The sequence below is a fragment of the Sus scrofa genome, chromosome X (genome assembly GCF_000003025.6).
Source record: "Sus scrofa isolate TJ Tabasco breed Duroc chromosome X, Sscrofa11.1, whole genome shotgun sequence".
NCBI lineage: Eukaryota > Metazoa > Chordata > Mammalia > Artiodactyla > Suidae > Sus > Sus scrofa.
Genome location: NC_010461.5, coordinates 60,490,184 through 60,515,014, shown reverse-complemented (window position 1 = coordinate 60,515,014; position 24,831 = coordinate 60,490,184). Strand labels below are relative to the sequence as shown.

The following is a 24,831-nucleotide window of genomic DNA, read 5'->3' as shown; positions in this document are numbered from 1 at the left end:
GTGTTAGCGTGTTCTAAATCAATGGACCCTGATTTCAAATTAGTTTTCCTTCTTTTCTTTTTTTAGGGTTAATAACTGCATTGGATTTTCCAACTATAAATTCTTCCTTCAGTTCTTAGCTTATTCTGTTCTCTACTGCCTCTATATTGCCACAACGGTCTTCAGCTATTTCATCAAATACTGGAGAGTAAGTGCAACATTCTGAAAGGGTCCTCCCACCCCAGAACAAACACACACCTACTTCAGTCTGTGACATTGTCCACATTATTTTGTTTTTCCATTTTGAAATAGCTAATTCTGAAGTAATCAGAAGGGAAGGCACAAAAAACAAGCTTCGTATGTTAAATATTCTGAGTTTAAAAGGCTCTTATTTATATTCCAATTAAACGTTTCTATCACATATGAGAATCTTTTTGCACCTTCAGGATCTTAATCTCTTAACTCTTGTTGATTCTTTACAATGTATTTATCGAGTAAAATTTTAAAAGTACACCACTTACCCGTTATAGATTTGAAAAATGTTGAAACTAATCCTAAATCCCTAGTTTTCTAAGAAAAAGCCTGACAGAGTACTGCCTCATTGTCAGAAAATATCTAATTCCCTGTTCAAAGGAGAGTTGCAAAATTCCTACTGGACAGAAAGATTCATTGACTTATCTTCACAAAAGACCAAAATGAAAAGGGAGAGCCTTATTTGAACTTTATATGACAAACCCTGTGTTGGGTATTTGGAGAACTGAGTTCTAATACTGGCTCTACTACCTGCTTTACTGGCTCATTGCCACGATCAAATGAAACAGATGTTGAAAGTACTTTACCTTTCAAAATGTGATTCCAATAATTATAATGAAATCTTTTTTTAAAAATTCCTACTTTTACTTTTCTTCTACTTGCCAATAGACTCAAGAAGACATCTCTACAGTACAGTTACTGAAACATCATAACCTTTCATGATGATGGTTTTCCAAACTGAACCTGAATGGCAAAAAAAAAAAAGATGTGGGCAGAGTTACTAGTTATCAATTTAGGAATTGCAGAAGAGCCTTTATAACAGGAATATCTCACCTCAGGTGGAGAGGGGAAACACAGAAATCCTGTGACTAGAATATAGATTATAATAAACTGGGGGAGGGGGAAAGAAAGGCAAGGCAGTGAGACTGTAAATAGCTGAGAATGTTTCAATTGTTAATCAGTACTTTGATCACTACTAGTGGAGAAAATTATAGTGGTGTTGGCTTTCCATTCTTCAGCTTACTTAACCAATTCATATATTTAATAACTTTAAGAATCAGGAATTATATAATGGATATAGAAATCTTCAACTCAGGGATACAAAAATATAAGTAGAAATGATGATTTCTCATAAATTTTCCCCAAATATAAAACACTTCATCATCTAGGTGTCTCTTCTTTGGCTCATTTCACATCACAGAATATTTAATCTACTGCCCAGGTTTCCATGACCTGTTTGGCATTCTCTTCACACACTGAGCTACTACCTTAAACTTAAAGAAAAATGTAATGGTAATGTATACATATAAGGATAACCTGACCCCCTTGCTGTACAGTGGGAAAATAAAAAAAAAAAAGAAAGAAAAAAAAAGAAAATCTACTACATCCAGTTCAGCAAGGTTAGTGTTAGCCTTGGTTTTCACTACAGACTTTATTTGGTCCTTAACACAGTGGCTACCTTTTAAGAACTATCCTTTACTCTTATAACAGAGTAAACAATGTTATATTTCATATATTTTGCCTTTGGCTCTCCTAGTCAGCTAATAATCAAATGCCAGCCAGGTGCTATATGTTTCTTACTTTGAAAGATAATATTGGGATACAAATTACTCATCACAAATATGCAAGTATTCATAAGCAATATTGGGGTGAATATAGCCTTACTCTTTTTTATTCCTTCATTTTTAAAATCCACAATAGACTAGCTCATTCCTGACAGATGAGAGGCAAGGAAACCTGTCTTGGTTTGCCCTCATAATGAAAAGGGCATTGACAATTCAGAGAAATAGTCCAGCCAAAGAGCACTTTGGTACGGTCAAAAGATGGCTTTCTCAAGAAAATCATGGACTTGGAGAATAGACTTGTGGCTGTCCAGGGGGAGAGCAAAGGAGTGGGAGGGATCAGGAGCTTGGGGTTAACGGATGGAAACTATTGCTCTTGGAATAGATTTACAATGAGATCCTGCTGTGTAGCATTGAGAACTATGTCTAGATACTTACATCGCAGCACAACGATGGGAGGAAAAAGTATGTATACATGTATGTGTAACTTGGTCCCCATGCTATACGGTGGAAAAAATTTTAAAAAAATAATAAATAGTAATAAAAAAAGAAAGATGGCTTTCTCAGTTTAAATTGAGTCTCTCCCTAAAATGAAAAGTAAACACTGCCATGGATTTTAAAAGCCATGTATCAAGAAGACTAGCTACGTTCCTAAGAACAGCAGTCTCCATTTGTATGGTACTTTACCATTTTCAAGCACTTTCATATTTATTATCTTCACCACAACCTTGTTAACTAGGTAAAAAAGAAATTATTAGTCTCATTTATAGATGGTTTTTAAAAACTGAGAGTCATAGTAGTTAAGCAACTTGCTCAGGGCCACCCAGCTTCTTTCTAACTTTCAAAGTGAGGACCTGAACTTGTCTGACCCTAAGCCCAGTAGTCTTAAACACTGTACCACATCCTACTGCCCATTATGGTCCTACCTAGCATAGAGAAGCTCTCGTTCCTTTGGGATAAAGAATTCAGAAGACCATCAGATTGTGGTTCTCCTCTGAATATTAATTTAAAGAATACCTACTTTGATAGGAAATTGCTATTTGCCTTGTGGGGAAAAAAAAGTGGTAATATACACTTCCCACACTGGGCCATGAGCCTCCCCACAGAGGCTATGAATTATTTTCGAACTAAGATAATAGTATTATTCTACCAATACTTCCCTGAATTGTTTCTGGTGATTATTGCTTTGAGTAATTTAGCTTGATTATCTTCTGGGAAGGTAATTTTGTACATAGGGCCATCACCCTCTTCTAACCAAATGAAATTAAATATTAAGGACTTTATCAAGGGACAACACAGTAGATATGCTTTAGCAGACAGAAGAGTTCTGTAAGGGCAATTGGAGGAGGAAAAGATTTCCAGCTCAGCTGCTCACAGTGTAAACTGACTTTGTATCAGTCCTTCCTGCCCAGCCATTTCCTATTGTCCATTTAAACATGAAAAATAAGTAAAATAAATGTGAGCTTTAAAAGCTTTTAAAAACACTTAAAAAAATATAGACTATGGGAGTTTCCATCGTGGTGCAGTGGAAACAAATCCAACTAGGAACCATGAGGTTGCTGGTTTGATCCCTGGCCTCACTCAGTGAGTTAAGGATCTGGCTAGCCTGGGAACCTCCATATGCCTCAGGTGCGGCCTAAAAAAAAGACACAAAGACTATATATATAAACAGCTAGGCAAAAAGCACTACAAAATCATTCCTAAAATAAACAAAAACCAATCAAATTTAGTTTGGGTGTTTAGGCCAAGATTTTGTGCAGAAATCACTTCAAAAGGGAGCTTCACATAAAAATTGCTGAAGGTCAAAGTCCTTAGGGTAGCTATTTCCTGAAGTGCTCTGCCCCCTGGCAAATTTCACCAAGACCACCCCCCAGCTGAAAGTATCTGACTGGTTTACTTTTCCTTATCTTCACCCTTCAAACACATATACTCTGGAAGATTCCTAATATTTCCTTACATCGAAATAAATAGAAATTTCCTCTAAGAGAAGAAAACAGTCTGTATTATCTGGATTTGCCAAGTGTATCCAAGCATTTCCTTCTAAACTGTGATGGAACCAGACCCTAATGTTGAGGCCCACTTCAACCAAGAATCACCTTTATTGCTCAAGAGCAGCTGGAAATATTTCAAAGCAATTCATCACACCAAACCAGTGATCAACACAGGAAAGGGGGAAATAAAAGTCATTCTCCCAACTGCTTACTCCAAAACTGAAAATGTTTTCTAAGGTTCTCTTCAGAGGACAAAATATTACATGCACAGCATGCTATAGAACTTTAGAAAATTCATTCTAGACTAGAGCTGCATGTAAAAAAAACTGCTGCCATATGGAAAATAAGATGTCCCAGCTAACTATAAAAATCCTCAGCTACCTTCTTTTATAATTGCCTGTCAAATATTGCTTGATGTTACTGTCTAAACAATTGTTTCACAGAATGTAATATACCAGCAAATTCTACTTCAACTATAAAAACCAAACACACAAAATTTGCTGTAGCCTTAAAATCAGGTCATGACTTATAGGTAGAACATTCTAAAATTCTACCTATGTGTTTTAACTTCCTATGTACATCACTGTGACATTTTCAAACACATTTATCCAAGGAAACATGACATACAAAATATTCCAGAATAACCCACATTGAGACAAGAGAATAAACCACATGACCTCAGGACCACCTCTGGCCAATAACTCATAATTTACAAACTAAATGGAGCACAAGCTTTAAGAGGCTGCCTACCAATTATGGTCCGAGTATACCCTTTTAACATTACCCCCTTTCTAATTGGTATATTACATACTTAATTTTACACTGAACTACATTTATGCAAAGATCTATTTTAGGATGTGTAGGCTGAAATCATATCCACAGTGAGATATGGTCATCCACAGAAAGAACTGTTTTGTAAAAAATTTATAAAATCTATTTGTTAATTAAAGCTAGACATTTTTACATATGAAAAAAGTACTAACCTATATAGAAAAACTAGCCAAACCTTACAACATTAATCCTTTGTTTTTGTTTATTATTTCTTTTCTAGGGGGAATTGCCCAGTGTTCGCTCTAAGTTCCATGTCCTTTTTCTCCTCTTTGTGGCCTGCATGTTTTTTGTCAGCCTTGTGATTCTCTTTGGTTACCATTGTTGGCTTGTCAGCAGAAACAAAACCACCTTAGGTAAGACTGACTGGATATTAAGACTAGAGAAAAACATGTGACTGTATATCCCTGTGACATATGGATTGTTCCCAAGGAAGAGAAAAACTGCCTGAAGCATTAGAGCTGCAGTGACATCTCTGCCTCCAAATGGAGACAGATGTAAAACAGGCTTTACCAAACTGGAGAGCCATAGTGAAGGAAACTTCAGACTTAGTGAGCATTAGTGAAGAGAGCATTAGTGAAAAAAAAAGCATTGGTGAAAAGAGCATTAGTGAAAAAAAAATGCACACAAAACCAAACATGACCATTGCCTTTTATAGTTCATTCAGGGTAATAGTTCCCCAGATTTACAGCTTAAAAAATTCTGAAAGGTTTTCACATAAGGAAGTGCAGAAGGGAGCATTAGAAGGAGGATGTGAAGGTCAATAAAGACAGAAGAATCTAAGTTATTAAGCACTTCTAAAAACAAAGTCCTGAGAAAGAATCCAAACCAACAAATCATTAAATATCTACAGTCATCAAGGTGCTGTTCAGGTAATGAGATAAACACATTGAACAAGTGAGTCTCTAGAAAATAAGCAAAAGAAATGAACATCTTTCTCTGTCCCTTACTTGGGCTGTTATTTGGAGAACTGTGTTTCTGATGGATTCTAGTGCAACAATTGTTTCATGTGAAACAAATACTTACATTGTATACAAGCAATACATAGGCTTGAGGAGGAAGTTTGCAAATGTTGAATGCTTAGCTAAGATAAATTTGGGGAAACTTTAGTGCAAAAACCACTATACTTTTAGCATTCATTTGCTAATAATGATAACAGCAAAGAAAGTATTTGCACTTATTTCTAAACCAAATATATATGTAGCACTTAGTTGCTAGGGTGGTAGATTAACACATTTAGCTTAGAGATCAGCCACAAAGTACAAAAGTACTAAAAGCTTCATGATAACAGAGTCTGAAAACAAAGAGCAAATGGGAAATGGCCAGATGCAGCCAGAGTCCAACAGTGAAAGTGCTTAATGGGATAAATGTGTGTTTAAAAATAGTGTGTATTAACATGGTTCAATTTCTCATAGTCCTTGAGGTGGTTATAGTTCACCCACTGACATTCTTTCTTGAGTAAAACTCAGTTTCTTACATTGAAAGCTTCAGTGTGAACATCCTCATCTCTACAATGTTTCCAAACCAAATAAATGTCATTACCATTTTTTTATGTGTCATTACTTTGGTCCCAGCTCTAACTATAGAGGCCATTTGGCTGTTGTTGCCACTTAGATTCAAATAAAGTGCTGTTAGATTTGTTCTTTCACTCCTTACATGCAGTACAAAATACATACTACTTCCATGACTGTTCAAATATTTCTACCACCATGTGTTTCTTCTGCCTTTTTTTTAAAAAAAGAGAGTACCAGTTCTTTGTATTTAATAACAAACTTATTTTGTACTAAAGTGATTAAGTTGTTTTTTAACTAAGTAATTCAGCAATAACTAAGAATGAGGGGCCTATGCTACCACAGCAAAAAGATATCCTAGGAACAAGTCACATTCATGGAGAACTTTAAAAATATATTAGTCCTGATTATTGCTCTCTGCCTCTTTCCTTCAACTCCCCTACCCTGCCCTAGAGGCCTTCTGTACGCCAGTGTTTACAAGTGGTCCAGAGAAAAATGGGTTCAACCTTGGTTTCATCAAAAATATCCAGCAGGTGTTTGGAGACAACAAGAAGTTCTGGTTAATACCTATTGGGTCCAGGTAGGTAATTATTACTAATGAAAGAAGTTGATGCTGGACCATGCCTTGAAGTAGCAAATTCACCCTTGACTGTATTACGCAACAGGTATCAGTCCAACATAAAACTTTCTCTTCATTCCCGCTGCAGTTCTAAGAATCATCTACAATCTCTAAATCTTTGTTCTGGATTTTTGTTTCTGCTTAAATTAAAAACTTTAATATTTTTCCTTCATAAAAGTGTTATGAGCATTTAACCCCAAAATATTAAAAATGGAGACAGGAAAAAGAATTTCTAAGACTATTGCCCACACCGCTTATAGTATTTTGAGGATATATTTCCCTCTTGTTGTTTTTCTTCTCCACATATTTGTACATATCAAAAAACCAAGAATCTCCATGTCCATTGTCAAAGTAATTCCATTTCTGGGGATCATTCTAAAGATAGAGATAAACTAGGCACAAAAATGTATATCATAGCAGTCCCCTTTAGATCCATTCCTAAGACAGGGATATATCTATTTTCTTCACTTATTTGAGGAAACTTTGTTGAAGTAGGGTGATAATTAAGGAAGATTTTCTCTTCACTAATGCCCCAATAGTTCCTTTGTACCAGTTAGTGTTTTACGGGCTCATTTATTTAAGAGCTGTGGTATATCCTACTGCCCTGACTATAAATCAAAAAACTGTGTCAGTGGGTAATGTTGATTAATAACTGTTACCAGCAGTTATTTGCACCCCACTCACATATATACATACACACAACACACACACAGACTATCACTATGCCAAAGGGAGGTCTAAAATGACCCTTCTTGGAATAAAGAACGAAAGCAAAAATCAAAGCCCATTCACTTATAATCAGTATAGTTGCATCCTCTATGGGAATTATCAATTCTGGGTGGATAATTGCCCACAGAATCTGCACTGTTAGAAATGCCTCACTCTGACTCTTTTCCTCAGTCTTAATAAACTTTCTACCATACAAACCAAATAACTTGGCATTCAGACATTATTATTATTTATCACCAATTCACAGCAGCTTATCTCCACTGAATTAAGTGATTCTGAATCTGCTAATTTTTCTTGAAAATTTAGAACCAAAGCAATAAGACAATGGGGTATTAATTGGGATCGTCATCATTAAATGATATTTATGAAACCTGCTATGTGTGTATTTTGCCATACTGGGTATTGCGAGAAGCAAGTTAAAGAATTTCTTCAAAACAAAAAGAGTCAACACTGATGCAGACAAACAAAATATAGAAATTGAGAGCAACTGCAACTAAATTATGCTATTATAAGATCCTGTTCCAGCACAGCTTTAGCCAATAACCTAAATTGTTTAAACCTCTCTTAGAACTCCCTCCTATTTCTAATAGCATTATTATGTTCATAAACAGTCTATGTCCACTGCAAGATCTCACTGCCTTCATTTCCCCACCAGCCCGGGCGATGGACACTCCTTCCCTATGAGGTCCATGAATGAGTCACAGAACCCATTGCTAGCAAATGAAGAGCCCTGGGAAGACAACGAGGATGATAACCGAGGTAAGTAGGTGAGAAGGAAGTCTTTTCTCCACTCAGCAGACTATGTTAACACAACAAATGTAGTGTAGTGAGAAAATAGTTTACAGAAGGATTACATAAGCATGTCAGCCTCGTAAGTACCCTTTGGCTGGAGAAGGGCAAGTATGGCCAGATTTGTTTAGGTGGCTTAGGCAGAATTAGATGACAGCTCGGAAGGTTCCTTACCAGTTTTGTGCTACTATAATTTAACCAATTAGATAAATCAGGAAACATAACAAGCAGTGCTGTGCATATTCATAAACAATCTTGCCAGTTGTCACTTGTAGTGCTTTGCTTGAATTGATGCAATCAGTGGGCAACAGCTCATCTTTCTCTACCCTGATTCATGCACATTGGCTAAATTTTCTTTAAAATACCATTCCATTTCCTCTTTAGAATAGTTTAATACACTCACACACACAAAAAAAGATGGTGTATGGGGGCAAGGCTATACATCCATGTAGTATACTTTTCTAAAACGCAGCTCTCAGAGGAAAAATAAGGAAGCAGAACTTTGCTCTCCACCTTTCCCTCACCAGATTATTGAGTCATCTTGAGATTTTTTTTTGCGTGTGAAAAGCTAAAAGTTAGGTTTTCATGTCCTGTATCCCCATTGCCATCTATTCTTGGTCTCCTTGTGATGCTATTCTTAACTTCTGTGCCTTCAACATTTGTATATATTGTTAATACCAGGCTGGTCCCAGTAATACAGTAGCTGACAGAAATTTTGGGTGGGAACTTGTAGTAGTTATCACCAACTGTACCTGGGGTGAAATGCAACTGAATAAGGACATGGAAAGGCATTGAGGTGGGGAGTAGAGATAGAAAGCCAGCCTTTCTAAATGTTTACCTGTTTAGACGATCTAGTCCTAGCTTCTCCACCTGGAAGTCCAGTTTTAGAGTAAGGCATTGTTGCTAGGACTAGAAAGATAAAACAGTCCCAAATCCATAGTTACAAAAGGAAGGAGTTCTTAACCCAGCTCAGTGAATTTATAATACAAGCAACTCTTTTACCTCCCCCTGCTGACTTTATTGAAAAACCGACTGTATTTTGACCTCTCATCCTTCAGCTATCAGACTTTCTAAATAGACTTTTACTTACTGTAATTACAGGTGATAAGGATTTTATTTTGGTGTTAAGAAATCTAAAGTTTAATAGAAATCAGAGACTTACGGGGTCTTACCCTGGTTTGAAATATCTCCCCAGTGGGGTGAAAAAACTATTCATGTATGAGACTTGTTTTGGCAAGTGGAAACTAAGTATAGAGGTAGCACTACATTATAAAAAGGGTTTTTTTCCTTGAAACAGTTTCCAATTCCAGACTTTTCCAAAAATATTCAATCATTAAAAAACAGTGTGTACTGCTTTATAGTTTACAAAGTATTTTCATATGCTACTTTTCAAATCTTTCTTCCACAACTGTCAGGTTAAGTAGACGTTATTAGTAGTACCATCCTATTTTGCAATGGAGGAAACTGAGATCTGTAGGTATTAAATAGCTTATCCAAGATCACATAGCAAGAAAGAGACAGAACTTGGACTTAAAGTAAGTCATCTTAATTCAAAATCCCAGATTCTTTCCAATATACTGTTATGTCTGTCCTTTGGACAAATACACATGAGATATAGTACTGTGATTGTATGCCATTCTTGTTATAGAATGCATTCAAACTGCTTCTTACAGCAGTTTTAAAATCACAGAGCATAAGATGCCTTTCACTTTAGCAAGACCACTGTACCACTCCAGATATGCGAGGATTTTTTAAAGTCCATTGAAAGAGATTCCACAAACCTCCTTTATCACCCATTCCAGTATCTAATAAATTTAACTATTAGAAAACTGTACCTTTTTTTCTAACACAGGTTCTCATGCTGTACTATTTGTCCAGTTGGTTCTGTGTTATCCTTACTTGTCCTCATTTTCTGTGCAAAATTGGTCATATACAAGTAGTCCTTGCACTTTTAACAACTTAGATTCCTGGGAAAGGTGCTATAAGTTAAAATTACATGTGTTGAATTTAGTTTCTTAAAGGAATAATAATGGGGTTTCATTCTTATCCCAAAATATTTAGTTTACTATAAATAATGTATTTGTACATTATGTAATGCAGAGCATTCTAAAATATATATAAATTGATAAAATATGGGAAAACAGTAACTCGTTAAGTAAACATGTAATATCATAAACAGGAACTATATAAAATCTTTATCTTTAAAATCTCTGCCTTATTTTAGTACAGCAATGTACAAGGTAAAGAAACACCCATATGAAGTCGAGATTTAAATAGGCTTCTCCGATGAGACTAATGTACAAATGCATAGAAAAATGTGAAAATCACCGATGTGGCTCAGCAGTAATGAACCCGACTAGTATCCATGAGGACATGGGTTCGGTCCTTGGCCTCGGTCAGTGGATTAAAGATCTGGCGTTGTCGTGAGCTGTGGTGTAGGTCAAAGATGCTGCTCGGATCTGGCATTGTTGTGGCTGTGGTGTAGGCTGGCAGCTACAGCTCCTATTCGACCCCTCGCATGAGAACTTCCATATGCCACGGGTGTGGCCCTAAGGAAAAAAAAAAAGGAAGAAAGAAAGAAAAGTGCACAAATCAAAAGTGACAGATTGTTATATTATTCTGAGGAGATTTTAGCAAAGCATCTTTTAAAAAACTTTTGAGAGGCTTAGGGCTGCATTAAACTTTTTGAGGAAATGATGCAGAGATGTCTCTTGTATTACTCATTATGAGTTTTCCTGTAGCTTGCATTAAAAAAAAGTTAAAGATTATAGTATAAGCCTTTCTGCTCTATTAAAGATGGGGATCAATTTCCTCCAAATTGGATGGGTGGCATGTATGGCCCTGCCTGCCATAAATGTCATAAATAATAAGGTGGGTATGATCGTCAGGGTGGCTTTGGTTGTTTGTTTGTTTGTTTGTTTGTTTTTTGCCATACCTGCAGCATGTGGAAGTTCCTGGGCCAGGGATCCAAATTGCAACACAGCAGCAACCCAAGCCATTGCAGTGACAATGCCGGGTACTTAACCCACTGAGTCACATAGGAACTCCTGTCAGCATGTTCTTAAATGCAAACTGTATGTGAAGGTTTGACTATAAGTAAATCCCTTTTTTAAAAAATCCTCAGCCTTCTCGAAGGGAGTGAGCCTAGTTCCTTAGTATTTTCTTATAGAGGTGATTTCTTAATATTCTTTTTGTCTTTATGGCTCTGGTGCCTTTCTGAGTGCTCTGTGTTCTTTTATTGTTTCAGCAGGCAGGTAATAAAGTCTATGCCATTTTCCAGCCATCACCCTTTCAGATTAGTTGCTCAATGATTTGATCATGGAAATTTACTTAAGATACAGAATCCCTGTAATTCAGAGTAGGTAGCCACAGTCAATACTCTCTAGACAGTGAACTTAACAGAGACATTAACAAAGACTCCAACAGCAGAATAATGGCTTTTTCCATTTGTAAGGGAATAACTCTTTTAACAACACTTCTGATTGAATAATGATATTACCTAGCTCCAGAGAGGTTTTCATCCAGAAATATTTTAGGATAAATAGAAATACAACCCACTTATTAGGAAAATTTAGTTTACAAGATCTTACCAAAGGGATGTGAGAGGTTTGCTTTCATATTGATCCAAATAAGCAAATTCAAGTGACCTGCAGTGCTCATGTTGGTGTCTTCCTACAGAGAAGGCCAAATTGAACTAGGTAATATTGTTTATAATGATTGGCCAGACTTCCTACACACACTCCCATGAGATGTGAATTTGCTCAAGCTGTAAGGGAAGCAAATCACCTGAGCCCAGCCTGGATGGTAGCCATGAAACTTCTTAAGAGTCTAGACTTAACCCTGATACAATGGGTCAGAGCTTTGCAGAGAAAACTTGTCCCACACTTTGCAGGGAATTTCCCAGTCCCCCCTGTTATATAGGATAAACCTAAACTCATAATAATCTGCTTTTTAATATTCCCAAACCCAAAACCCTTGGATTGGAGTCTTTAGAAATTATTACCAAGAACATCTCTTTTGTGGTTATCTGACAGGGACTAAACTTAGTTTTGGTTTTGATATAAAAGTATCAAGATTAGCATCTGACAATTGTAACAGCATGACCTCTATCCATTAGCCTTAGTTCCTTTATTTCCTAGTGAAGAAAGTAGAGCCAGTTCCTTTCCTCCTTCTCACCCAGCTCTGACATCAGCCTGGTTTGAGGATCCAGTAGGGAGCTCTAGATCAGGATCAAGTCTAGGATAAACAATAATTATTCAAAGCCCACTTCAGTTGCTCTGTATCAATGTACTATGACAAGAATGAAATTTTAAAAGAATCCAGCAGAAAAAGAACCAAGCTTTTCTTAACTCACAAAAATTTCTTTCTAGCTCTAACTGATGAGACTGAAAATCAACTCTTTGATTTATTTTGATAATTTTAATAATAGAATATATTCCGGGGGGAATATTTTTATCAAGTAAAAAAATCTCGAGTTCCCTGGTAGCCTAGCAGTTAAGGATCTGGTGCTGTGGCCCAGGTCTCTACTGTGGTTCAGGTTCAGTCAGTGGCTAAGGAACCTCCTGGGCATGGCAAAAAAAATCTCTATCTGAGAAACAAAAATTTGCTTGAACTTGCTAATACAACTTCCTGGTGTTAATGATAACTAGGGCTTGAAAGAATGAAATTCCTTGCCAAATGCTGGACACTTATCCAGGAAGATATTGACTTCAGACTCTAACGTATTATGTATTTTGTAATATAGACTAATTTCCTACTCCTTTGGGTAAAAAAAAATTTTTATGAGGTCATTAGTAACTGCTCAAGGTAGAGGAGGTTTCAGATTTATTTTAAATCTGGTAGTTTCTGCTGCTATGATAAATAATCCATTAGGAAAAAGAACAGAAGAAATAAGATAGTATTAGTTGAGAGTATATTAAAGGTATGAAATTGGATCCATAAGGGGTGTTATACATTTTTGACTCTGAACTTAAGGGTCTTGCATTTGGGGAGAAAAGATACATATATGAAAAATTATCTAACAAAACAATATAGGATATGTTCTTGACCAAATAAATAGAACCATAAAGTTTGTGCTATAGGAATTCAAAGGAGAGAGAGATTCCTGTGGGCTGGACTAATCAGGAAAGTCTTTAAGAGGAAATAGAATTTGGGCCTTAAAGATGAGATAGGATTTGGACCTGTGGCAAAGAATGAGATGACAGAAGATAAAGGAAAGGCACAGGTTAAATGCATGAGACTCTTTGCTAAGTGAGGGGGATATGATGTAAGTGAGCAAAGAGTTTGAATGGTAGGGGAGTGGATGGAAACTCTGAAGTGAGACCTCAACACCTTCATTTCAGTATTATCTGCAACTCACAAAAATAAGACTGCATGTAGAAGACAATTGTTAGAATAATTCAGCAAGTAAATTAGTGTTAGACTGCATAGGATCTTAGATAAAAGACTAAGAACTCTATTCAGAGGCTAATGGGGAACTGATGATGGTTTTTGAGTAGGGGCATGATATGAGAATAATGTTGTTTTAGGGAGATGATGAAGTGATACTATCAAAGAACACTTACATTCTGTGCCAGAGATCGCTGTAATCACTGGACCTTTTGAAAGTGGTAAGAGCCCTTCTCTTCATCAGAACTCAGACTCCCTAAATACATCCTGTATATAAGAGCTCTGGTTATGAGACAAGAGGCCTTAGACATTAAGAGCTTGGTCATTTAGAAGCATCTCTGGGTGATATTCTGTGCAATCACCTCCCAGTCAGCCATTGAATCTTTTTTTTAATTTATTTTTTATTGTTATTTTCCCAACACATTTTTTTCCCACTGTACAGCATGGGGACCCAGTTACATATACATGTATACATAATTTTTTCTTCCATTGTCATGCTGCATTGTAAGTATCTAGACTTAGTTCTCAGTGCTACACAGCAGGATATCATTGTTAATACATTCCAAAAGCAATAGTTTGCATCCATTAATCCCAAGCTCCCGATCCCTCCCACTCCCTCCCCCTCCCCCTGAGCAACCACAAGTCTATTCTCCAAGTCCATGATTTCCTTTATGTGGAAAGGTTCATTTCTCCTCTATATTAGATTCCAGATATAAGTGATATCATATGGTATTTGTCTTTCTCTTTCTGAATTACTTCACTCAGGATGAGAGTCTCTAGTTCCATCCATGTTGCTGCAAATGGCATTATGTCATTCTTTTTTATGGCTGAGTAGTGTTCCATTGTGTATATATACCACATCTTCCTAATCCGATCATCTGTCAATGGACATTTGGGATGTTTCCATGTCTTGGCTATTGTGAATAGTGCTGCAATGAACATGCAGGTGCATGTGTCTTTTTTAAGGAAAGTTTTGTCCAGATATATGCCCATGAATGGGATTGCTGGATCATATGGTAGTTCTATGTATAGATTTCTAAGGTACCTCCATACTGTTCTCCATAGTAGCTGTACCAGCTTACATTCCCACCAACAGTGCAGGAGGGTTCCCTTTTCTCCACAGCCCCTCCAGCACTTGTTATTTGTGGACTTTTTAATGACGGCCATTCTGACTGGTGTGAGGTGGTATCTCCTGGTAGTTTTGATTTGCATTTCTCTAATAATCAGGGATGTTGAGCATTTTTTCATGTGCTTGTTGGCCATCTGTTTATCAATGAAACTAGAACACACCCTCACACCATGCACAAAAATAAACTCAAAATGGCTGAAAGACTTACATATAAGACAAGACACCATCAAACTCCTGGAAGAGAACATAGTCAAAACATTCTCAGACATCAACCTTACAAATGTTTTCTCAGGTCAGTCTCCCAAAACAACAGAAATAAGAGCAAAAATAAACCAATGGGACCTAATCAAACCGACAAGCTTTTGCACAGCAAAGGAAACCAAAAAGAAAACAAAAAGACAACTTATAGAATGGGAGAAAATAGTTTCAAATGATGCAACTGACAAGGGCTTCATCTCTAGAATATACAAGCAACTTATACAACTCAACAGCAAAAAAAAAAGCCAACATCCCAATGGAAAAAATGGCAAAAGACCTGAATAGACTTTTCTCCAGCCATTGAATCTTGCTTGAAGAGAAAATTACCTTATCACTTTGTTCTTTGGGCCTAAGCTGACTTCTATGATTATATCTGAGGAACTTTAAGATACTACCGTAGGACTTAGACAAGACCCTAAGTTAAATTCATGCTTTCCACCTTAAAGAATATACTCGTTTGGAGTTCCCATCATGGAGCAGCGGAAACAAATCCGACTAGGAACCATGAGGTTGCAGGTTTGATCCCTGGCCTCACTCAGTGGATTGAGGATCTGGTGTTACCATGAGCTATGGTGTAGCTCTCAGATGCAGCTCGGATCTGGCATTTCTGTGGCTGTGGCGTAGGCTGGCAGCTGTAGCTCTGATTGGGCCCCTAGCCTGGGAACCTCCATATGCCACGAGTGCAGCCCTAAAAAGCAAAAAGAAAAAAAAAAGAATATACTCCTTCAGGGGCTCCAAAGTGCCCTTATTTATCCCCATGCATAGTGGCAATAGGTATAGCCAACTATGGAAGTCCTTGGTCTCACTCAATTCTATACCAGCTTTCTATATGGGAATTCACGATACATCGAACTATACTAACATCTTACCAATTTATGAGTTATATACTTAGGATTATACATTTGGGATGATTATGTGTATGGCTCTTTTTCAAAGGGCTATTTTCTCTCATTCCTACATATAGGAGACAGTGCTATTCTGGATGAGGATGTCTGACTAATCAGAATATATAGAAAAAGGAGAAGGGAAAGGGAGAAGCTAACATTTGTTAAATTTATTTGGGGAGATAAAGACACATACATGAAAAATTGACTGACATAGCACAATACAGGATATGATGTTGACCAAATGAGTAGAACCATAAAGTTTGTGCTATAGGAACTTAAAGGAAAGTGATTTCTATAGGCCTGGCCTGGCCTGTCAAGAAAGGCTTTACAGAGCAGGTAGAATTTGAGCATTAAAGATTAGATAGAATTTGGATTGGTGGCAAAGAATGAAGAGGCAGAAGGTATAAGAGAAGTCACAAATAATGCAGGAGTCCCTGCAAAGCTAAGTGATGAAGAAAGTAACCTAGTTCCAACAAAGAGTTTTGATGGAATGGGACTAGATAAGAAATCCTTGAAGTTAGAGACCTCATCACCTTCATTTCATTGTCTGCAACCTAGCAAAATAAAATTACATATAGATGCTTGTTTGAATCCAGGGGTACAACTAAATTGTTGAATGACTATTATATGCCAGCTGATTTACAGGCATTGTCACATTTAAGAGTCATAATCACTTAGTAAGTTGTAAATATTAAATGACTCTACTTTATAGATGAGTAAATGCAAGCACAGAGAAGCCCAAAGTCACAAAGCCAGTAAGTGACAGAATTGGCTCCAGAGTCCAAACCCTTAATCACTGTACCATCCAGTACCTCTCCTTTGTTCTCACTTTAACTTTTCAGTTTATAGATCTTAATAAGGTCCATTTAAAAGAAAACTTCTCAGTTCCTATGCCTCTTTCATCAGAAATAGAATGATGGAGAACATGGATAAAGCTCTGGCATGGGGATCATTTCCCAGCTCTGCCACTGGATTCAATGTATGACTTTTGGAAAGTCCCTTCTCTTCTCTGGACTTCAGTTTCAATCCCTTGATTTCTAAACTATCTTCAGCTCTAAGATATGATGTTCTATGATCTCATCGAAAGTCAAACTGAATAACCACAACTTTATATCTTTCACCAAATGGCTCTTTTCCCTTTCTGGGAGATATATTTATTATATATTAGAAGCCACTGTAAGCTTACATTATTAACATACTTTCCCATATTCTGGAACCAAATTTCTTTCTTCAGGTATCTTCTCTAGGTATTATCAGTTGCTCCCTCTTAAACTTCCACCTAGGTTTTTGACTATCAGACTATAAATATCCTCTTCTCACACTTGTTGTTTGCCTTTATTCAAGAGTAAGAATCCTAAGTCTCATCACTGAAAGAATAAAACATAATGGACTGTGTTAGGGAGGGCTACTCTTTTGCACATTTTTCAAGGGACTTGTTACTCTTGTTTCTAGATAAAAGGGGAGTGACCATTCTTTCTGCTCCTGGAAAACTTAACTTATTCAGTAATATTATGAATGTTCATTTTACTGCTTTACCTGCATTGTCCAACCCTGAGACCTGAATTGGCACATGTCCCTGAAATATTCCAGGTCTCCAATCCATCAGTTCAATTCAGAAAGTATTTCCTATAGTTCCCTGGTCACCTAGCAGTTAAGGACTCAGGGTTGTCACTTCTGTGGCTCGGGTCACTGCTGTGGTTCAGGTTCAGTTCCTAGCCTGAGAACTTCTGTATGTTGTGGGCATAGCCAAAAAAGAGAAAAAAAAATATTTCCTGAAGGTACACCTCAGACAAGGTATTTTGGAAGGATATAAAGATAAAAGATAGCCTCTGCCCTCAAGGAATTTGCAGTTGTAGGGAAGGATAGGAAAAGCTCACAAGTCTAACACAAGATTTAATGTGCTCATTGCCATAAAAGTGATGCTAGCAAGTAAGCTTAGGCCTGTGCTAAGTACTGTGTGCAGTGATGCTTAAACTCTGAGCATATCAATGATGAGGGAGAGTGTATGGGCTATAGTGGTGAAAGTTTTGAGGCAGAAGCAGGACTTAAGGTAGAGTAACATCTGGATAGATTGTAGGAAGAAGGAAATGGCATTCCATGCAAGAAGTGTGACTTAAAAGTGGTAAGAACACTGAAGAGGCCATCCATTCCTATGAATTGGGCAGGCATTGTGGGTTGTGAACAGTAATCTTAGAGAAGTAAAATATGGCCAGATGGTAGAGGGCTTTGTAGATTTGCTAAAACAGGAAATAGCTATGAATTTTATGGTCTTCAGTAGTATTAGTATAATGAAAGATAAATTTCAGGTACTAGTATGCAGGATGGATTGAAATTTGGAGAGACAGGAACCAGAAAAAGCAATAGAGCATGTGTCACAATGGCTTCAGCAGTGGTGGTAATACTAGAAATGAAGAGGAAGGATTAAAGCCAGGAGACATTTTAAATAACTGGAAATAGTCCCAGTGACTAAAGAGATCTGGGAGTCTTTCTTATAGAGATGGTGGTTAAACCCATGAGAGGTGTAAGAGATAATCAAAGGAGAGAATAAAGCTAGGGGAATGAGATAAAAGGTAAAATTTGACATCACCTAAGCAATGTTGGCATCCATTCATGTGGAAGAAAAATGAATGAAAAAAAGAAAGTCAGAGGGTAGAGAATAAAATCTTAGAGTACACTCATAATTCAGGGAAGAGCATTACAAAAATACTGTGAATGAGAGTGTCACCCTATTTTACAGATGAAAAGTTGAGGCTGGGGAGGTAAATCATTTATGCAAGGTGATAAAGCAGTCATAACTCAACCTATATTCTTAGAGATTCTACGTTATGTCCATTTTCCCTACTGTTCACAATCTCTGAGAACCAATGGCTATAAAGAAGTGTATATATACTCTTATGGTCACTTCCCATAGTATCAAAGGTTTATGTGTGAACATAAGATTTTAAAGGAAGGGAGGAGATCTAGGATGACACAGAAAGAGAACCAAAATTGAACCAGCATACACTAAGACTAAACTGACATCATTCTTGGTTCAAGTAAACATTTATTGAATAATGGTAAAATCACTACAACATAGGCAGCAAGAGCAGGTGGGGGTGGTGAAAGCAGTATAGGTGCAGATGGTAGAAGGAGAAAATAAATTGTTTTCCTAAATTCTGCATTTGTCTTCTATTATGCAAGCTTTATTTTTTTCTGAAGTATCTGCTTTCTTTCAATTTGGTCCTCACCTGGTAACGACTCTACCTTTGCAGCCTTAGCTTAATCTCCTCCTGGAGTGGAACCATGAAGGGAGTTGATAATCGAATTTTTCAGCTCAAGGTTCAATGTCCGTAAGCCTGATTTTAATTCTAGTAATTGCTGGGAAGAAGTGTTCTATGCCAGATACAAGTGTGGATTGCAATGGTAAAGAGTAAAATGGGTTTCATTTAGTAGAGTACCAAAAGCCAGTTTCTGAAAAGGTACATTGCCAAACCATATCTACAAAGTTCTGAGACAGCCAACCATCAGGAAGAAACAGCATGACAAATAGTGCAGTGAAGTTCCAGAATTGCCTTTTACACTTACCAGTTGCTTCCTTGGTAGAAATGTATAGGTAAGCTGAGATGTATACTCAAGCACTTGCTGCCTCTTTTTCTCTTTTGAGCTGTTGACAAACATGAGTAATTATTTATACACCCTTCCTTGAAGAGCTGGGCCAATACAACTGCTTTCTGTTCAGAGTTGAGCACAACAACACCCTAAGTCTGGGATTCCAAACAGGACAGGATGTTATGCCCACCATAGAGCCATGATTTCAAAGACAGACATTCTCAGAGCCACTTTTTACTTTTCTACTCTTCCTGGAAGAAAGCAGTCTTGTCTCTGGAATCTGACTGGTTAACCCAGTGACATGAGAGTTTGCTAGCCTGCTGTGGTAAGGGTAACCCACCCTGGCTGGCCTCTGTCTTATGGGATCCAGACCTCACATTTATGAGAACACTCTGAATAGCGCATTGATTTTATAAAGGAGAATGTACTAAGCAGAAAATGTAAGGGACAACCACTGTTGACTTCTTCCTTAAATCTCAAAATACAGTTTATGCAGGGGATATAAAGAAAGTGATCATCTGTACATTAAGCAAGCTCACTCAGAGTGTACTTTGCTCCCCAAAAGGCTGGGGATTGGAAACAAGAACATTTGTATCATAAATGGTATTGCTTGTTAATTCCAAAGTCTCTTATTTTCTAGATACTGCATTCCTTTCTAGAAACACACCAACACATAAAGTACTATAAAAGCTATATCAGTTATGTCCAGTTGAATAACAAGACAGAGTAATTTTGTGAGTAACAAGACCCAAGACATTCCATCAAAGCCAAATGATGTTGAGCTGTCATCACTATTTAAGTGAAATAAATACCATCCACTATTATAGATCAGATAATGCTGATAAATAACTCAGTTCATAGTATAGCAGGCTAACTACTCTTGAAGTATGAGTGCCTGGACTGGTTACAAATGCTTCAGTATAGCACAACAGGCTTTAGATGTTTGCAGATGTCTGCTCCCTCCAGGGATTGACTGAGAAGGAAATATGCAAATAAACGAATACCCATCCATACAAGAGAAAGGGACATTTGATTATCTTCACCTTTCAACCTTACAGATTACCCAGAAGGATCATCATCTCTTGCCGTGGAAACAGAAACGTAGCAGTTTTCACATTTCCCACATTCCTCAAGCAGGTTAGTATTCTGAGGGAGGGGCATTAGAGTGCCGCCTGGACTGCTAAGAGGCAGTCTGGGGAGCAGAACTAAAAAAGTTCTCACTCTGGTAAACAAGATGTTAAATTTGTCACTCTTGTATTACTCATATAAGCAGAAGTTCTATACATAATTTCCCTATGTAATGCACTGAAAAAGATGCCCTTCCTCCCTGCAACTCACACTATTCACTTTGGCTAAAAGACCCCAGGTTATCCAGGAATAGCCAAACATGTTTGGATTATTTACTTTCATACTATGAGTTATAAACCTTGTCCTGGTGCATTTCAGGTCTCTGAAATGAAAAAGATTACAAATAGTTTTTGTTTTTTTTTTGTTTGTTTTTTGTTTTTTGTTTTTTTGCCTGATTCCATTATGTCAGTTAATAACCTACTCTTACTCACTCACAGGCAAAAAGCACCATTCCTACAACTCCAACTCTCTCAGAATGCTACTAATTTTTTCATCAGTGGCAGGTAGCCTTACACATGGGATTCTCTGTGGCCTAGTGAAAAGCTTAACAGCCTTCTCTTTGCAAGATTCACAGGTAAATAAACCCAATATAATTCAGAATTAAAAGGAAAACTTTAGTAATAAAAATACCATAGAGCTCAAAGCTCTGATCTGATAAGCCTTCCAATTCTATTCCCATGAAAAATTTGGCAATTATTCAGAAGCCTATCAGTCTGTGGATTTTATTTTATTTTTTTTTTTTTTGTCATATGCCATTTCTTGGGCCTCTCTCATGGCATATGGAGGTTCCCAGGCTAGGGGCTGAATAGGAGCCGTAGCCACCGGCCTACACCAGAGTCACAGCAATTTCAATTCTAGTTCAATTTAAAAATAAATTAAAAAATTTATTGTGAGTATTCTATGAAGTTAGTGCCAAAAGTCTTTGTTAAAATATAAATGAAAAGTCATTCACATTTGAAAATTAGTATGACAATGAAGCTACTTTTAAAATATAGATATTCATTGGGGAGAAAAAGAAAGGAAAAGATGTTCCATATCACTAGCCATTAAGAAAATGCATTTAAAACCACAAGGCGATTCCTTTACACCCATACTAGAATAGGCAAAGTTTTTACGTAGTGATAATTCCAAGTGCTGACAAGGATGCAGAACAATTGGAATTCTCATGCATTTCTGGTGGGAATGCAAAACAACACATGTACTCTGAAAAAAACCATTTGACACTTCCTTGTAAAGTTTCTTATAAAGTTAAACATACATTTACCATATGACCTGGTAATCCTACTCCTGAATATTTTCCCTAGAAAATGAAAACCTGTGTTCACACAAAAATGTGTATATGAATGGTTATAGCAGCTTTATGTATACAAGTTCAAACCTGGAAAGCAAATGTCCTTCAATAAGTGAAAGGGTACACAAAATACATTACTCAGCAATCAAAAGTAATGAACAATTCACTGCTGTGGTTCAGGTGTGTGTTTAATCCCTGGTCGGTGAACTTCCACATGTCATGCAGACGGCCAAAAAAAAAGTAATGATCAATTGATACTCATAGCAACATAGACAAACCTAAAATATATTATGGTAAGTGAAAAAAACTAATTCATAGCATAGGGAATATATAGAGAGAAAATACAAAATACATATGCAAAAATACATAGAGAGAAAACAGATTAGTGGTTGCCAGGGTTAGAGGTTGGAGAAAGTTCTGCATTCTATCTGAGATGGTGGTTAGAAGATTCTTCATATGTATAAAAGCTCACAGAACTGTAAACCAAACAAAAGTTAATTTTACTGTATTTAAATTAAAAAAAATTTTTAAAAACCCTTCTCTCATACTTCTCTGGAACTTCCTACACCCTTCTTCCCCCTACCCCTACTATCAGACATCTGCTTAAGACAGTATCTTCCCAAACTTTGCTAGGCTTTCTCCTGACCATCACATAAATCTACTCAAAGGAATCTATCCATTCCTTGGCTAAAGGGCATATATATGTTGATAACTACTGAATATATATCTGCAGCCCAGAATTCTTTTCTGAGCCCCAGACCTGAATAACCAAGTGCCTTTCAACTTCACCTACCCAAAAAATCTGTTTTGTTCCTTCTCCTTCATCCCCTACCCACGTCTAATTATTCACTAAGGTGTGTTTATTGTACTTCCTGAATATCTCTGGAAGCTGTGGACTTTTCTGATTACCATGACCCCAGACCATGTGTCATCTGCATTACTGCAATGGACTTTTAATTGGTTTTCCTGCCTCCAGTTTTGCCCCTCTTCCAGTTCATTTTCCATATTGCAAGTAGAAAGATGAAAAACTCAACTCTGTGTAATGGCTCTTTTGTTGGCTTCAGTGTAGTCTGAACTCCTTAACATGGTTTACAAGCCCTTTTATGATCCGGCCTCTGCTCATCTCTCCAGATTCATCTCTCATAATCTCAACTCTGAAGCTTCCTTTCCACTAGATCTGTCCTCACACTCTATACTTGAACCACACCTTGACTTCTTTCAGCCCCTCAAAACATGCCCCACCTGTTTCCCATGATTGGGATGCTTCCTTCAGCAACCTTCCACCTCCTCCATTCCTGTCTCCTTCAGGTTGCTATTATTTTCTAGGCTTCAGCTTCCATATAATTTACTCAGGATCCCTTCTGGGTGCAACTATAATAATGTTGTGAGAGCACTTTTATTCTGCGTTGTAATAGCCCTCTTACTTTTCTGTCTCTCAAACTAGATTGTAAGCTCCTTGAGGGCAGTCACTATGTCTTGCTCACATTTTAGCGCCAGCCTCTAGCACAATGCCCTGCACATGGTAAGTAGTCAATAAATATTTGCTGAATGAATGAGAAGCAGGGGGGTGGAAAACAGTCTCTGAGATCATAAGTTGTTTTTTAGAAGTATATTAAAGAGAACAGAAAAGAGAAAAAACTACAAAGAAAATTTAAATCACCCACAATCCCACCACCTAAAAAAACTTACCAAATTTTGTTGTATCCTTTCCAATATTTTCTAAGAATATATTTTTAAACATTGAGGCTATATTGTATTGTCTTGAATTCTGCTCTTTTCAACTAATGCTTAAAGTAATTTCCCATTATATCAAGGTTCTTTTGATTATTTAACCAATTATCTGCTGTCCAACATTAAGATTTTTATACAATTTTTTCACTATTATGAGTAAGGCTGCCAAAAATATCATTGAACATAAATCTTCTTCCTCATTTATAATCATTTTCTTATGATAGGATCCTAGAAGTAAAATTACTGGTATGAAACTTTTAAAAACTGTTAATATATATGGCCAAATTGTTTTCCATAAGGCTTACAGTAATAGCTGCTTGAATGCCTTCTATATGCCAGATATTGTTTTAGGTAGATTTTGTTATGCCTATTTTACAGATGAAGAAACTAAGATCCATTGATGTTATTTGTCCAGAGTCACAAAGATAGCAAAGAGCAAAGTTAGAATTCATATTTAGAAATGCCTAATTTCATGAGTTCCTGTTGTGGCTCAATAGTAACAAACCCAACTAGTATCCATGAGGACGTGGGTTCCATCCCTGGCCCCACTCGGTGGTTTAAGGATCTGGTGTTGCCATGAGCCATGGTGTAGGTCACAGATGCAGCTCAGATCCCACGTTGCTGTGGCTGTGGTGTAGGCTGGCAGTGGGTGCAGCCCTAAAAAAAAAGCCGAAAAAAACCCAGCAATGCCTAATTTCAAAGCTTATGTTATTGCTTGTGAATTTTTTTAAAAAATATTATCATATTTTATATATATAAGAGAAATTATACATATGAGAAAATGTATAAAATACAAGTAGAAAGTATATAAAATGAAAATAAATTACCCATGAATCCATCACTTTCAACAAATTAGTGTATTTCATTAGTCTTTTATTCCAGATAAAAATTATGGGTTAAAAATAATTATAACATGGTATATATAATTTTGTATCCAGCTTTTTTTTCCACTTAACATTTTTTCTATTCTTTCCTTTTTTTTTTTTTTTTTTGTCTTTTTAGGGCTGCATCCATGGCATATGAGGGTTCCCAGGCTAGGGGTCTAATCAAAGCTGTAGCCACAGCCTACACCACAGCCACAGCAACGCCAGATCTGAGCCACATCTGCGACCTGCACCACAGCTTACAGCAACGCTGTATCCTTAACCCACTGAGCAAGGCCAGGGATCGA

At 37.0% G+C, this 24,831-nt stretch overlaps 1 protein-coding gene across 5 annotated transcripts in view; it reads left to right on the top strand.

Annotated features, from left to right (window-relative positions):
* The window catches only part of ZDHHC15 (zinc finger DHHC-type containing 15), a 99,634-nt gene that overhangs the window by 70,178 nt on the left and 4,625 nt on the right, over window positions 1–24,831 (top strand). Inside the window, exons 7-13 of one of the 5 annotated variants that reach the window (XR_002340576.1) lie at window positions 67–187; window positions 4,836–4,968; window positions 6,577–6,703; window positions 8,127–8,230; window positions 20,569–20,647; window positions 21,076–21,212; window positions 23,374–23,451. Coding sequence is in view for 3 of the 5 variants with exons in the window: in XM_003135195.6 (XP_003135243.4) it covers window positions 67–187; window positions 4,836–4,968; window positions 6,577–6,703; window positions 8,127–8,230; window positions 20,569–20,615 (532 nt within the window). In the remaining 2 variants the exon portion in view is untranslated. Of the gene's footprint in view, window positions 1–66; window positions 188–4,835; window positions 4,969–6,576; window positions 6,704–8,126; window positions 8,231–20,568; window positions 20,649–21,075; window positions 21,213–23,373; window positions 23,452–24,831 lie in introns of those variants that run through there. The other 4 variants (XR_002340575.1, XM_003135195.6, XM_021079755.1 and 1 more) reach the window with 4 other exon arrangements.